General features: G+C 39.6%; 1 protein-coding gene across 1 annotated transcript in view; it reads left to right on the top strand.

Moving 5' to 3' along the window:
• Nucleotides 1-16329, top strand: part of ubl3a (ubiquitin-like 3a) — a 46869-nt gene that overhangs the window by 19223 nt on the left and 11317 nt on the right. The window contains exon 2 of the mRNA XM_084729789.1: nt 14722-14830. Within this exon, the coding sequence (XP_084585915.1) occupies nt 14722-14830 (109 nt within the window). The remainder of the gene's footprint in view (nt 1-14721; nt 14831-16329) is intronic.

Raw genomic sequence — 16329 nt, 5'->3', positions numbered from 1 at the left:
CCTCTTGTGTTATTGTTTATATACGGGGATAAAGGCGCACATTTTCGCATTTATAGTTTAGACTTTTGAGAGAGAAGTTCAAACCCTGCTGCTGCAGGAAACTTACAGAAATTCCGACGCCAGGAAAGGTGTGATACAGAGGTGTGAGAGTTGTGGCTGGAGATTTTTGACTTCCTGGCAAGCAGGTTTGATGAAGCATAATTCAGCTACCATCCATACAGCCCCTTTCCCAAGAAAAGTTTCAGATTAGCTGCTGCTTTCCTTTGCTTCCACACAGTGTTTATCTGGAGAAGCAGTGCAGTGTTATTAGCTGATAAGCCGCCCCTAAACTTCAGCATGTGGGTTTAAATCTTTATGTTGGAAAACATCCTTATCAGCTGCAGAGGTGTTTTCTCTTTCTAATCTTCTAACTTTCTGGTCAAAAGCATCATCTCACGTCCTGTATCACACTGATTTTGTTTTTCCCTTTGCTCGACCAATGATGACAATCACAGATACATCTTTATTTAACTGTTTAGCACCTTGCTATCCCTTTTTCTCTCTCATCTGTGACCTTATGTTTTCACTGGGACAGAGGGACACAGTCTAGCCGCTGACAGAGGGGTGAGAGGAGAATCGATTCAAGCATGCAAGAGCAATTTCATGTCTCAAAGGCAGCCCCCACCCCTCAGCAGGCATGCAAATATTTGTACGTGCCAAATCTGTGTGAATGTAAAACACCAGATAGTTAATGGATGGCTGAAGGATTTCATCGTCCTGTTCACCTTCACGCTTCCCCTTCTCGCCGCCTCTCTCTGACCTTCATTATTCCCTCTTTGAATCCTCTTTGAGGCTCTCTCATTTCCTCCCTCGGTCCCTTGGGGTCGTCTCCCAAAGTGTCAGCGTTTCCTCTCTCGTCCTATAGCATCATCCCTCGTCATCACTATCATGGCGTCTGTACAGCATCAGCACTTTGGTGCTGATACAGTACTCTGCAAATCTGTTAAATCTCTTTCTGTTGGCCGCTTCGTTTTGTTCTTTGTCTCTTTAGATTTTTTCTTTTATGATTTCTGTTTTGTGTTTCATTTCTCGTACTGAAAGTATTTATTGGCGTTTTGTTTTCCCTGATGAGATGAGGACAGCGGCGCCTCCTCTTAGTTGAGGTCTGATGAGGGGAAGTGGCTGTCAGTGGAAATATTCAAGTGAAACCGTCATGTTTTTCTGCTTACTGACATTCTCTCTTAAATTCCCACTTTCCTGTCTTTCTGTCTCTTTTGTCTGACCATTTATTCACTCTGTGTTTACTCTGCGCAGATGTATTGTATTAGTATTATTAGCTTGTATTAGTCTTAGTAGAGGCCATAGATTGTTGTAGAGGTGTTTGTAGATGTTAAAGATGCAAAAGAAAAGGACTTATTCCTAAAATAACATATTTTTTGGCCACTTGTGGGCAGCACAGACAAGTTCTGTAAACAACACTAACGTATTATCACCTTTTAGTTCTGTTTTTGGTCTCCCCCATGTCCTAAGGGAGTGGCTCTTTAGTTGCTAAATGCTTGAATGTCTTCACCAGTTAGTCATTAACAGTGTCTTTCTGCTGAGCAGGTTGTGTACTGTGGGTTTTTTTAGAGCTTTTACGTGGAAAACAGCTGACAGCTGTGGCTGAAAACAACATCATTAGATCTGTGAGAGTGAATCTTAACAGTAACAATGATCTGAAACTTGATATAAAGCTCCATAGAGCTGAGGTGGAGCTGCAGAGGCAGGTGCTAATTCTCTGTAGGCTTATCTCTACGAGCACTTCCTTTCACATTATTTTCACAGTCATTTGATACATTTTTATTATACATAATGTTTTTTTTTCAAAATCAGCAACATTACATCATTTGCACAGAGAAAGAAGTTGCACTGTATGAATGAATAAGTAGTAGCCTATACAGTTAAGTTATTTAAAATTATTGTACCACTCATGGTAAAATTTAAAGAAGGCTCTGTGAACTTGAGTCAAAGTTTGTACTGTGCTCTATTTGTGTAAATGTGTTGAACTATATGTACATGCATCCACTGGTTTACATGTAAGAACTAACAGCAAAATGAGGAGCTTGTGGCGTGGAAGAGCAGCAAAACGATGTTCAACTTTTTAAACAATCTTAAAGTCAAGTCTGTTAAGCCAGTGTTAAAACAAGATTTGCATTGTGTTATAAATTATTTTGGACAGTAAAGTCAAGGCAGTTTGATCCACATAATTGTTATGTTAAAGGAAGATGCTTTCCTCCAAATCACTTTCTTGCAGAGAGTTGGAGGAGAAGATTGATACCTCTTTAGTGTCTACACGCGAAGCCTTCAACATTTTTCAGGCCAGGGGTATTTTTGAATCTTTGCACATTTATGCCTGCCCATAGCTTCATAGAGGCTCCTTCTTGTAAAGTTATAAAATGATCCATTGTGGTTCACAAGAATGTTTGTACACTTTGAATGATATGCAGCTAATTGGCCAATGTGTTTCAGTGATATGAAAAATCGTGAAACAACAATATGGGGGACCCCCTCTGAGGGCTCTGAGGAACCCCTTAGTGTCCCAGACCCCTGTTGAAGACCCATGGTCTAGACCCTAAATATAAAGCTGCATCCAGCAGCTGGTTAGCTTAGCATTAAGACTGGAAACAGGGGCAGACTGTCACATGGCTCTGTCAACAAAACAAAACAAAACAAAACAAAGCAAAACAAAACAAAACAAAACAAAACAAAACAATTACCAGTATCTCTCAAGCTGATTTATTAACATTTTACTTCCCATTTGTATGCTAGACTAAGCTAGCCACCTTCTCAACATAAGAGAATGGTATAAATCTTGTCATCTATGTCTTGACAACGAAGTAAATAGAGGTATCTCCCAAACTGTCTCTTTAATGCTGGTGTTTTATTTGTGAATCAGAAAATGCCCTCATATCTAAACACAGTCGTCCACACACAGCATCCCATCAGTGTGTGGGTTGTGTGAGCAGTGCACAGTGATTTACTTCGGCTTTTGGCATGGTTCTCATTTGGGATGTTAATTCATTTGGCCCTGGGGTTTTTAACAGCCATTTTGAAGCGTGAACAACCAAGGCAGAGAGTTGAGGGAGTGGCAGGAGCCTGCCACGCAAAGTAAACCTGCATCAACCTCTTGTGACAGCTCTGATCACAGAGAGGAAGTGATGGGAAGAGCATGTGATCAAAGGCACCTACCTGGCGTCTGTCAGGAGAGCAGGAATACAGCCCTGGGTGTGTGTGTGTGTGTTTTCAGTGAAGACACTGAGAGGGAGGGAAAATGACAGCATGAAAGGAAGCTGTACCTGTTTCTGGAGAGAAGAGAAGCAGCTGATGGATTAAAGGGTTATCTGTTTGTAAACGGGGAGAAGGGAGTTGTGAAGGGAGAGGACAGAGAGCTGAGAGCTGTCAGGTACAGTGCCAGCTGGAGCACAGGAAACAGCTGATCACGCTCGTGACGGGAAGGAGAGGGAGTGGAAAGAGGAGCAGAGTGGATTCTGGCTGTGATGAGGATGTCAGCATATCAAAGGATAGGTCTTTTTGAGTGACAGTACAAAAAGACGAGCGCTTGGAGAGAGATTTGAGGTATGAGGGGGCAACTGTGTAATGAGACATGTGAGTGATAGTAGTGAGAGCAACTGAAAGTAGACAGGAGTTTTGTTACTTATTTCTTCTGAATCCAAATCCCTGAGTTAAACTGTAGCGGAATAATGACGTTCATCGCTGCAAGCTCAACACTTTTAGAAGACTGAAGGGTCTGAGTTCAAACTGGAAAAAGCAGACATTAAAATATAAAAATCTTCGATGTCAAATAATGACTTTTCTATAATAATTACAGCATATATTATGTATTTGCATAGGAGCTCTAAGTGGAGGGTTTCTTTGCTTTGTGCCATTATACTGCCACAGGATGTTTGAAGCTATAGTAAAGGACAGAAACCTTAATTTAACAACGCTATTAGAACTGTAATGTAGCCATTAGCCGCCTCTGCCACAGGAAGTTAGCGTGATGCACCATAAAGTGCATTGGATAAAGGTCTGTGGTGTTGACTCTTACAGTAGATACTCTCTTTAATGATTAATGGCCTTTATAGAGTTCAACAGGAAGGAGGTCTGTGTTTTATGTCCACTGAGCAGGCTGCTCACTTTGTACACAGACAGGGACAGAGATAAGTTCATTATTATGTTTCTGCTTTACTATTTTATACTGTATATAATAATGAGGTGAACTTTTTATGTAAACAGTTGTTTATGTACACACCCAGTAATTAGAGAGCAACATTATCAGTTGTTTTGAGTTGTGTTTGTGGCCACCTGGTGAAAGTGAGTCAAAAGCCCTGTTTCTAAACTCAGTGTTCTGGCCTGGTTTGACTCTGCATGTCAGCTCAGCACATTAGAAAACTGGCATCTCCATTACAACAGGACTACCAGCTGGAAATTGTGCCTTTTAACTGATACATGCTTGTCTTGAGTCAGGTGGCTGTAAAACAGTGAATCAACATGTTTATAGCCGCCTTTTTTCAACATGGCAGCAATCCCAAAGCAAGTGGGATCCAACAGCTGACAGAGGGGCTTTTGGGTTACCTGGCCTTTTTATCTAAAGAAAAAAATGACTGCTTGTTTTTGATGGTTTTGCTGAATGCATGAATTTGTGGAATCTCCAGAAACCTAAAAAAGGCAACTGGTTTCGTAACAGAAAACCTAAAATGAAATTTTTGACAGAAATATAGAAATTTGTAAGGATGTTAAAGGATCTTCTCTCAGCCTCATCCTGTGTTAGTACAATATTATAGCTTTTGTGCTTTTTTGCTGTCTGTGTTTCTTGAATCCAACCCCTCATCCTCCATCCTCCTGTGATAAAAGTAAAATTCCTGGTTACACTATAGTAGAGTTAAATGATTGCTGCCTGTGTGATGCTTAGAGATAAGGCCATATTATTGTACTTCTGTGATTATTCAGCCATGGCTGCTACGCCTGAATGAATGCAGCAGAGACGCTCGCTTAGGATTATTTGCATTTTCTTCAGCAGTCACAAAAACACAACCTCCTCTTTGCTGCTCAAGAAAAGGCCAGTTGTTTGCTTGCTAAAACAGTAATCAGTCTCAAATTAAAGCTGACATTTCACACTTAAGCCATGTGGAAGGAAAAGCAGTTGCTATAGCATCAATTTGAAAAATGAACTGTGAAGCTCTGTTTTAAAGAGTTTCCGTGATTTGACTGCTGGAACTAAGTTACTGCAACTGATAAGATTACAAATGTTTAATTTTAACTGCACTGAAATATGCTGGAAAAGCTTGTTCCACCATAAATGTACATTTTATATTGAATATACAAGAAACTCATACAGATTAATATAATAACAACTACTTAAAAATGCTGATTTTTTTTTTTTTAGTAAGTAACCATGTAATTAGTGGAATAATGTCCAGCAAATCGGTCACTGTCGCAAAATAAACCCCTTCAAGGTGATCCAAGACCCATTCGCTTTCCGTTGGGCTCCTGCTTCACCCTGTCTGGCTTTATTTCACCGTAACGACCCACTCACTGTACATTATCCCTTAGATGATGTGATATTATCATGTGCGCTGATTATGTGAGCACTACTTGAGAGGGCTTGCACATAGTGTACATGCATAAAAACAGAAGAAGAAAAAAAACAACAACAAAACAGCACGGATGACTAACTAGCTCCCTGGCTACCACAACTGTTGGCATGGCAACCAGCAGACCATGACTGTAGGCATAATCAGCAGTGTTGGAATAAATCTTGACCAGTCACATTGCTTGGCTGGAGCTTTCTGTTTGCTTGTGTAACAGCAATAAAGACAGTTTGTCTCAAGGTGAATCATTCAGAGAACAGGAGCTTTGCTACCTCTCAGTCAGGCACCTGTAGAGAAGATTCATACTGTTTCTGTCAGTTCGTTTGACTTGATGTGTAGTCTCTATTATAAATACATATATACATACATACATACATACATGTATATATAGTCTTATATAGTCTTACTTTCGCAGTTGATGTATTTGTTAAGTGATCTTTCTTCAACCTTTGACCTTGTATCTCTCACCTGTTCCCTTTTAATAGAGATACAAAATGTTTTGCATAAGGGGGATGTTTTGTTTTATGGGCTGTCAGTAAAGTAGGTCAAGACAAAGTTAATAAAAAGTTAATAAACAATTCTCAGCTGGGTCAAGGTCCTGTTGTTTATTTCTACATCTGCAGCAAAAGGGTCTGTTGCATTCCTTATCAGATTATAGTGAGGCAGGTGTGTCTTGAGGTGAGTAAAAACTTATCCTAACTGTGTTTTAAAATGTACATAATATGACCAGCTTTCAGAGTTCAAGAAACTCAAGGTGCATTTTCAAGCTTTTCCAGTGCATTGTAGTTGTGGTAAATTACATAAACATATATATGCACAAAATGATTATTTCACTTCTTCATCACATGAAATCAGATCTTATTGTGCGATAAACCACCAAAATTATTTTTCGTGATAGAATTCTACAGATGGGTGACAATTTAAAGGAACCTACAACAAATTATTAGTTTCAAAATATGTCAACTGTCTGTAAGTAGACTTGTCATCCTATATAAGATGGCTAAGTTTACTTACTGAGCTTTCTTACTGACTGACTTATTACATTTCTTTATCTAAAAAGCAAACTACAAGGTCAGGTGGTGATTCACTATGATAGTAGTCCAATTGCAATTTCAAGTGGTAATTTATTTGTTGACATTTCAGAAAATGTGCTGTTGTGACATGTGTCATAATTCATATCAGGATATGAGATTTTAGTCATATCACACAGCCCTAAAAACAGCACATGAAGAAGTCGCAACTGGTACATAAGCGTAGACATAGTGTCACACAAGTTTCTAAAGTGAAGCTTTGAAGTTTGACATTTGCATTTGCTACTTGCTTTCAGGCTTGGGGAGTAACAGATTACATGTTACAGGATTATGTAATCCAGATACAAATTTAAAAGTTGTAAATTCTAATTTCTGGACATTTTTGAAAGAAACAGAAATGTAATGTCATAAATTTCTTGGGGAAGTATTTCTGAAATAAGATAAATTTGTTGCTTTGTCTTTCTGAGGTCCTCATGAAGTTGCTTTGTAACTTGAACCTTAAATGCTTTTATTGTGAAGATACTCTGCAGTAATTGTGACATTTCTGCTCCTTCCTGGAATGGAAATAGCTAGTGAGGCCCTGAAATAAATGTTCATAATAATAAAAAGAGCACATTTTGAGAAAGGCAAGTAAAAGTAGCAAATTAAGTTTGAAAAAGTACCCACAAACAAATTGCAATAATGCACTACCCCCAACACTATTAGACACACATACTCACAGAGACACTGAGATTACAAATCCTCGCCTCAGGCTTTGTTTCTCGTATCACACAATCATCAGTCAGCCGCTGTTGCGTAACCTTTCTGTGTGTGTGTGTGTGTGTTTGTGTGCACAAAGGAAGGAAGTTGCACAAACAGAAAACACTTTATTTATAATATGGTATTAAATATGTCGAATTCAAAATGAGGCTATTTGACAAATCAAAAGAGTTTATTTTCCTGTGAGCTTGCTCGCTGTTGTAACATCTGAGGAAGAGAAGCTGCAGCTTCTGATACAGCCTGCTGTTCCATCATGTGCAGCCATTCTCTAAAACACACCCTTTTCAGTGTTTTTAATTAAGGAAAACAATGGCTCCATGATAGAATTTGTGTGCTAATGGGGGCTAATAATTGCAGTAACCCTTTATGCCTTCGCAAAAATCACTATAAGAGCTTGCAAAGCTGTTTTATTGACTCCGTTTTGACTAATTAAAAAATGGGACGAGGGTCTTTCAGGCTGCTTTTTCTTCTTTTTTCTTTCAGTTTGCTCACAGTTTGTCCAGTAACCCACAAAGTAGCCAATTATGTCTCCTATTTTGTAGCCGTTAATTTTCATCTAAAACTGTTGACAGCCAGAGAGCAGCACCAGAAAGAAAACTGCCTACAAATTACTATCCCTAAAAATCAGAGACTGATGATTCATGTGGGATTTATATTCTCAAAGTGCTGTGTTGCTACATTTTCTGAGTTTACAGTTGAATTTTCTCCAGATTTAATGGGCAAGTCAAAGCGGGCTGCCTGCTAGATCCAGCTGGCTTGTTTTAAAGCAGACCCCAGTCAGCTAATCACCCACCTCCTCTCCTAAATTCATTCATACAGTTAGCAATCCACACTGACAGCAGTGGCTGACCTTACTGTGCAGACTACCTATAAAGCTGCTCTAATATATTCCCAACGGAAGGCTTCCCACTCTGTAATTTGTTGACTGCTGCAGAGGGTCTAAAGAGCAGCAATACTCTTTAATGCACTTCTAAATACAAGCACACATAAACACACACTAACACACACACTATCGCCTTGAGAAAGAGTTGAGAGCGGTACTCAGGGAGGAATAATTATAGATGGCATTGAATTTCCTGCTCTCCACTGTGTGCAAACAGCGTTTAGCCAAGAGGGTTTGCTTACTTCACATGTTTACACCATGGCACTACTTGGCAGCAGGGTCACATTATTATCTGAATGTCTGGTCTGCAGTGGAGGCTTGACAAGTGGAGAGCTGTGTCACCAGTTTCACGCACAAGTAGCCTTTTTTTTTTCAGTAGAAGTAGCCAGGAATAGAAGCTGCTGCACTGGGATGTTTCAGCATTCTGATACCAGAACTTACAAATGCATTCAGAAGTGTAACACTCACTATGCTGCTTCCACAAGTGAAGCCTTCATACAGTTGATTTCTGTCATCCTGAGCTCAGAGTGAGGCTGGTTGTAGGCGAGGACGTGCTGTTTGTATTCATGAGCAACTTGACTGTTTGCCTGCAGATATGTGCATGTACTGAATGTTTATGCATGAATGCACAAAGCACTGCTCTCCTCCATACCTGGAGCTGTTGTATTCGTTACAGAGAATAGATGGTAATTGAATATACTTTGCTAAGCTGGCTGTGAAACCTCATTACCAGCCCCTTAGCGGAAGAGAGTCCAGGGAAAACGCACAGAGACCCTCAGGGAGAAGGAGGGCAGGGAAAGGAAAAAAGAGCAAGAGAGTGTTAAAGCCTTGATTCAGTAAATGCTCACCTGTAAAGATACAGTTGGGTGACAAATTAAAGGACAAACCAGTGCAAAGTGTCTCAGTAAGGTGTTACTGCACCATGAGTAGGGCAGCAAGTTGTCAGTCTGACAGTAAATATACAGTGCATCATGTCAGCTAATAACACTGCAGCTTCTCAAGACCAAGAACAGTCTCGGCTGTTATTTCTCAGCTGCTGGAAAAGTGACATAAAGGCTAACAATAAGCTGATGATATCACTAGCATTGAACAAAATTCATCAAAAAAATGCTGTGGCAGTAATGATCTCAACTCAGTGGTGGGCATCACATGACCACAGTATTGCAGTTATCATCACATGAGACACCAGAACAGCTTACTTGGCACTGATTCTGCACAGAGCCTTTAACACCATCCCTTCCTCATATATTGTGCTGTGATGATGCTGGTGCAGAGAAGCACATGATTTTGATTCTTATCAGACCATTGAAGTGCCTTCATACCTTGTATGGAAGCATCTTCATCTCTTACGTATCTTTTTGTTTAGGGTTTTCTTTTGATTTACCTCTAGGAAGAAAATAGAGAGATACATAAGTAGAGAAAGCGGAAAAGGATGAAAAGGGGGAAAGAAGCAAATAAAGAAATTGAAAGTTGTGCAGGGTGGAGGATAAGAGGAGAAAGGCTGAGTTTACCTTGTTTAATTGAAGCTAGCTCAGTGCTTCTTGTTATTCTGGCCTTGTACATTCCTCCACTGTACACTGTGCAGAGCGAGAGATTGACAGAGTGGAGGAGAGACAGAGTGAAACAGACAGAGCGAGCGAGCGAGGGGGGGAGGGAGGGGATGCGGAGACTGCTGCAAAAAGAGGAAGACAATATGATGTGACACAGTGGGAAATGGGCAGGAGGGAGACAGGGGTAGGGGGATGAATCTATCTTGTAGGTATTATCAGGTTAGGCCACCCACTACTGGCTGTCGCTATGGTGACACCATGGTAACAACCAGGTGTTCAACCAGGAAGAAGCATGACCTTGCTTATGTAAAGGGGCTTCCTGAGTGTGTTTCTGCCTCATTATTATCTGTCTTCATGTGTCTCATTCAAAGTCATTCTCAGTTATTGTGTGTCTTAAGGCGAATTTATAAAAAAAAGGAAATTTTCCTTTCAGCCAGTCAGTCAGCAACATTCTGCAAATTCCTGCTTTATGATCTGTACCCTATCTGTACAGTTAAAACTGTCTCTTGTGAATTACGGCAGGAGATTTTATTGGTTTATTGTTGCTGGTGTTTATAATTTATTTCAGTTTGAATGAGAAATGCACACATATGTAGGAATGTTTGAGTCTTTGCCTGGCCGCATACAGTGTTTATGTCCCAGAAGATTCTGCAGATACATTAAAAAGAGGTTGACAACCAACCGCCTTCACCTATCAATCAATCGCCTCAAACTTGTCCAAAATATGGTGATGATGGCTCTTACAAGAACTCAAAAGAATGAACACATTGCCCCTGTTCTCACCTGATTGCACTGGTTACCTGTGGTATTTAGAATAGATTTTAAAATTACTTGTTTTTGCCTTGCCCCATTTAACTTATCTGACCATCTCGCCCCATTATACTCTTGCCCATATGCTTAGATCTGCAAACCAGGTTAAGCCTCCATAACTCTGGAATAACCTTGCATGGAGAATAAGTCTGGCTACTCAATGGTCTCCATTAAAGCTCTGTACATTATGTGCTTTGATTTATCATATTCTGGAGGAATCTGAATGTTTGCGGGTCACCTGCTGGAATATTTGGTGGTGACAGAGTAACTTTTTGTGGGCATCGGGCCATGGTTAATGTTGAACCCTGATAAATCTTTGCCAAAATTCCCTCAACATTGCCTTTTCTAGTTGTTAACACATTTTTTCCAACCTGAATGACAGCAAATGGAATCTAAAACTGTTAATGTCCAGCACTGAATATATGTATTGTGTTATGATGTATAGAATAATGCAGTTTAATGGCGTTGCTTCTGACACACTGTACCCTGGTCTCCTTTAAATACCAGTCATGTACTGAAATCTACAACATGAGTCAATGTATTTTTATATTTCATCAGTTCATAAAAGTTCCATCTAAGTCAACATGTTACTGGCTAAGATAACCATATATATTAGCTCGTAATGTGCATGAATGAGCTAATGGAGTTTTTTTTATCTATTCATCCATTTGGACTTAAGGATGAACCGATTAGATTTGGAGGTCTGTTTTTTTTGGCCATAACTCAAGAATTCATATACTAACTATGACAATTACACACAAATATCTAATAGGATAAAGTGGTGAGATGATGACATTTTATATCCAAAAGGTCAGCTTCACTGTGACAACATAATGTTCAGCTCTCTATCAGTCTTCTGTACTCCACTGTAAAAATACTCTGTGAGTGAAGACAGCATGTTCCTCACTGGTAATTGAAGAAATACACTTAATACCTTTTATTACATTCCTTTCAAGTCTTCATTATATATATTTTATGAGTCTGGACATTTGTATCGGCATTATATATCCGCCATCGACTGCCCTGCTCTCTAAATATCAGTATCAACCAATGAAAAATCCATATCTGTTATCCACTACTCAGAACTACTCCCTTAGAAGCAGCTTTACTCGTGTATATGAACTGTATGTTTATGGGGTTAATGTTGAGGTTAATGTATATGTTTTGCACATATGTATGTGTGCGTATGTCTCTGAATGGCTCTTCCATCCTTCCAAACCTGTAAGCTGATTTGATAACGTGCTTAAAGAGATCTCTATTTCAATCCTTTGGTGTTAGCTCTGTTACATCACTGCAGCCGGCTCTGTGCGTAAGTATGTGTGTGTATACGTACACTTGTGTGTGTGTGTGTGTGTGTGTGTGTGTGTGTGTGTGTGTGTGTGTGTGTGTGTTGGAGAGGGCTAACAGACACTTGGCACATGGAAACACACTAGGAACAATGACACACACGTGCTTGTGCCATGCGCACACTCCAGGCAAGATACACAAACACAGTAAGAAAAGGCAAACACACACCACAGACCTTTGCTCTTGCTTTTAAAGACATACTGTACCACGGCTAAACACACACATCAGACCTTTTTAGAGATAAAACTCTCATCTGCATCCCAGGGCCAGTCAATTGATGTGCAAATTAATGGTTCTAATGCAAAACGCCCCGCTGTGTTCAGTTCACCTCTGTGTTTGGGTGATTTAAGGTGAGAGATGCTCAAAGAGACGTGGTGATTAGCGACTCACATCTGTGCTACTCCTCCTTTGTGTCACACCAATCAAAAACAATGAATTTGCTTGTCTGTCTTCATTAGTTGTTGGTTTATTTAAAATACCATTTTAGACTTGGAGGCTAAAAGACTGAGTGCAGCTGGGGACACGTGTTAGGACTGTTTGGACCACTGTAATTACGATTTGGACGTCACAAGTGATGATTGGGAAATCAGATGTTGTTGGTACCAGCGCTCAAAATTAAGCATGTCCCATTCTCTTGCAGACAAGATACCATGTCTGGGACAATTCTGGAACAGTAGAGAAACTTATCATTACAAATATTAGTCACAGGATGGGGTGACATTGGCACAAGCTGTATGCTACTTCAGCACATACTTACTTGGCCATGATGTTTTTCCATCAAATTTCCATTGCCGTATGCCAATTAGAGACAGGTTTGCGTTTGTACTGCATTTGCAATGAGGCATTTATTGATCTGACTGAAATAAACAAGAAACTGATTACGGCAGTTTCTAGGACTGCAAGTAACAATAGTTTTTACTATCAATTAATTAATCTCAGTGTCACAATTAATTGATAATTTATTTAGTCTATAAAATCTCTAAAAAGTGTGAATAATCTCCATCACAATTTCCCAGAGCCCAAAGTTACGTCTTCAAATTTTATTGAACCAACAGTCCCAAACCCAAAGACTCTTTATTTACTACAATACATGACAAAGAAAAGCAGCACATGTAAGAGGGTGGAACCAGAAAATGTTTGACGTTTTCCTTAAAAAAAAAATGCTGAAACAATTATGTGAATATCGAAAAAGTTGGCAAGTGATTCTCTTTTAAATCTACTTATCAATTAATCCACAAACACACAACGGACCTGAGTGAATCAATGAAGTGATGTGAGTTACTGATATAAAGTTTTAAACTGTAGTTATTATGTAGGATGGAAAAAAGAACGTCAGTTTGGGACAATGGTTAAACAGCTGCGGGACAATTGCCAGACACTGAGTAAAAAAGTTCATTTCGAGCCCTGGTTGATACTCATACAGTGTGTGGAGTTTGACCTTTGATCAAGCAGCTGCTCATTGTTCATTTACAGTATTTTAAAAAAGTTTGATCTGTACAATGAAAGCCAGCACCACTGACAACATGCAGTGGGAGGAAACACATAGAAATAGCAGTGAGGAGTCATTAAAACAACGCAGTGTGCTGTGTGTGAGAATTATCCAGTCGAGCAGGGTTCTGTACACTGACACAGCAAAGTTCACTCACCTCCAACTCTCGTCTCAGCATCTCATTTAAAATGAGCATTTTCTGTGCAAAAATGCAGTGTAAATAAGCAGGTCAGCCAGCTTCTGGTGGATGTCCATTTCTGTTTTGGCTTATGAATGTGCAAGAATTTGTGTTTTATCAGGATTCAGGATTTTGAGACTTACCATAGCCTTCCAGGGTGTCGCCATTTTCAATACGTTCTTCAATATGTGCATTTATGACTGTCTGTGCAAAAAAGAAACAGTGTTATGTTGATGAAAATACTCATTATGTGTGGGATATTAAATGTTTGTGGGTTACAGTAGTCTTGATAATTTTGAAGTGTAAAGGGGATAGAAGAAAGCGGCCCACTGTGAACAACAGTCTCACACTATTAGTCATTTATTATTACACTTGGCTGTCACCACTGACTACTGGGATGAGGTTGCACAATTTAACAGTTTTTTATTCCAAAACCAGCTAATTGTTGATGTTTTATGAGCTGTTTGACTCAGTGAGAGCCAAGTTTGTTTGTGTTGAAAGAACAAAGATAGTCACAGTCTCATTCATAAAATATAACAATATAGATTTACTTAAGACCCACAAGCCAGAGGGTTTAAATAGAGCACTCCTATCCAAGAAATTAATCTTAAAATGTGATACAATACAGTTTGGTAGTGCCTCTAATTTTCTATTCCAGTATTATGAAGAATATAATACATGTTGTTTCATCTCCAAGGGAACAAAGCAAAGTAAAACATCTGGTGTGTGATTAGTAAATATGAGAAGGTGAAAAACTGCCAGTAAGTGACAGAATTGGGAACAAAAGACAAAGAAACAGAGTTAGGGGGTTGAGAGAAGAGGAAGTTGGAGAGACAGATGGGAGTTGATCCTGCGGAAGGACGTTCCTCAGGGTCTTCATATCCTTCTCCTGTTTCCTATTAAATTACTTTAACTTGAACTTGTGCTTCCTGATTTGACTGTGTTTCTAATCTGACATGCAGGAGGACAGTTGTTCGTGTTATGATCCATTTGATGTGTCCCGTAATGTTTCTTGCACAGTATACTGTTCTCATGTACACATCTTGTTTTTTATCTGTTTTGCAGATAAACCTGCGGCTTATATTAGTCAGCGGGAAGACGAAAGAATTCCTCTTCTCTCCCAATGACTCGGCAGCAGACATCGCCAAACACGTCTATGACAACTGGCCGATGGGTGAGTGGAGACTTCTGCGATCTTCACTGGCGATGGCAGTTATAGCTGTATTTGTAATTTCTTAATTTTAATAATAATTGAAAGGCTTTGCGGTGATGAACCCACAAAGAGCTACAATATCACCAGTGTCTGAAGTTCTATGTAGCTCTTCAGCCTTTTTTATTAGAGTGTTTTGGCATAAGGACAGATGCTGTTTTGGAGCTGCCTCTCCACCCTCTTCTTCTGTCTTAAATCCTGTATTCAAAAGTTTTTTTCAAAAATTTCCTTAGTGCTTTTTTTTAACAGGGCACGGAATTTTCAACATAACATTTTTAAATGTACTAGTTTTCTTTAGAAATTGTTTCTATTTGCACACAACAGAAGTATGTCAGAAAAAAACAAAAATTATCAGGGTCAATATTATTAGCCCACTTAAGAACTGACCTTTTTTATTAAGCCATAGCACAAACCACTGTTGTGCAATGATGTGCTTTAACTCTGTAATGCTCAAAGCTTGTAAAAGTTAAGTCAAGTTAAAACTGAGGGTTATCTTCCAGTTTACATAAAAACTTCAGTAAGGGTTTGAGCTGTCACTTGAGAAAGCATCATGCCAAAAACAAAAGAAATCAGTTTAGACTCGAGAAAAAGAATTGTTGATGCTCACAAAGCAGGAGCAGGCTATACAAAGTTATCACAGCATTTCCAAGTGTCAAGAACTGGAGTGAGAAGTATCAAGAAATTCAAAGAGAGCTACACAGTACAGAACAAGCCTGGCAGAGGTAGGAAGTGAAAGATTTCAAAGACTCTGGAAAGAAAACTAGTGGGAGATGTGTCTAAAGAACTGCCAAGACAATAGTGAATGAGTTAGCCAAGTTGGGAATTGTAGATTCAAAGAAGACAATCACTAGAGCCCTGCACAGGAATGGACTGCAAGGTTTCAGACCAAGAAGGACTCCACTTCTACAGAAGAGATGCCTTCAAGCCAGACTGAAGTCTGCCAAGGACAACCTGGAGAAAGATTATACATACTGGAACCGTGTCCTTTGATCACATGAGACAAAACTAGAGCTCTTTAGTCACAGAGACATTAGTTACAGAAGGGAGAGGTGTATATCCAAAAAAAACACCATCCCCAAAGTGAAACATGGTGGTGGGAGTATTACGCTGTGGGGATGCTTCAGTGTGTCTGGAACTGGGAATCTTGACAAGGTGAAAGGAATCATGAAGAAAGAAGGAAATGCGAAGATTTTGAAAGAAAACCTCCAGCAGTCAGCAGCAAAACAGGGTTTGGATCATTGCTTTGTCTTCCAACACGACAACGATCCAAAACATACGTTGTTCCTGGTGAAGAACTACCTCCAGAAGACCAAAGTGAGCGTTATTGACTGGCCTGCACAAACCCTGACTTGAATCCCATTGAAAATCTGTGGAGTGAATTCACCAAAGAAAAATGGGCTGAGACTCCTCAGGAGACGTGTCTGAGACTTGTTGAAAACTACAACAAATGACTGCAGGCTGTT

Source organism: Lutjanus erythropterus, chromosome 11, assembly GCF_056507025.1.
Source record: "Lutjanus erythropterus isolate fLutEry1 chromosome 11, fLutEry1.hap2, whole genome shotgun sequence".
Lineage (NCBI taxonomy): Eukaryota > Metazoa > Chordata > Actinopteri > Lutjaniformes > Lutjanidae > Lutjanus > Lutjanus erythropterus.
This window is presented reverse-complemented; position numbering and strand designations above follow the sequence as displayed.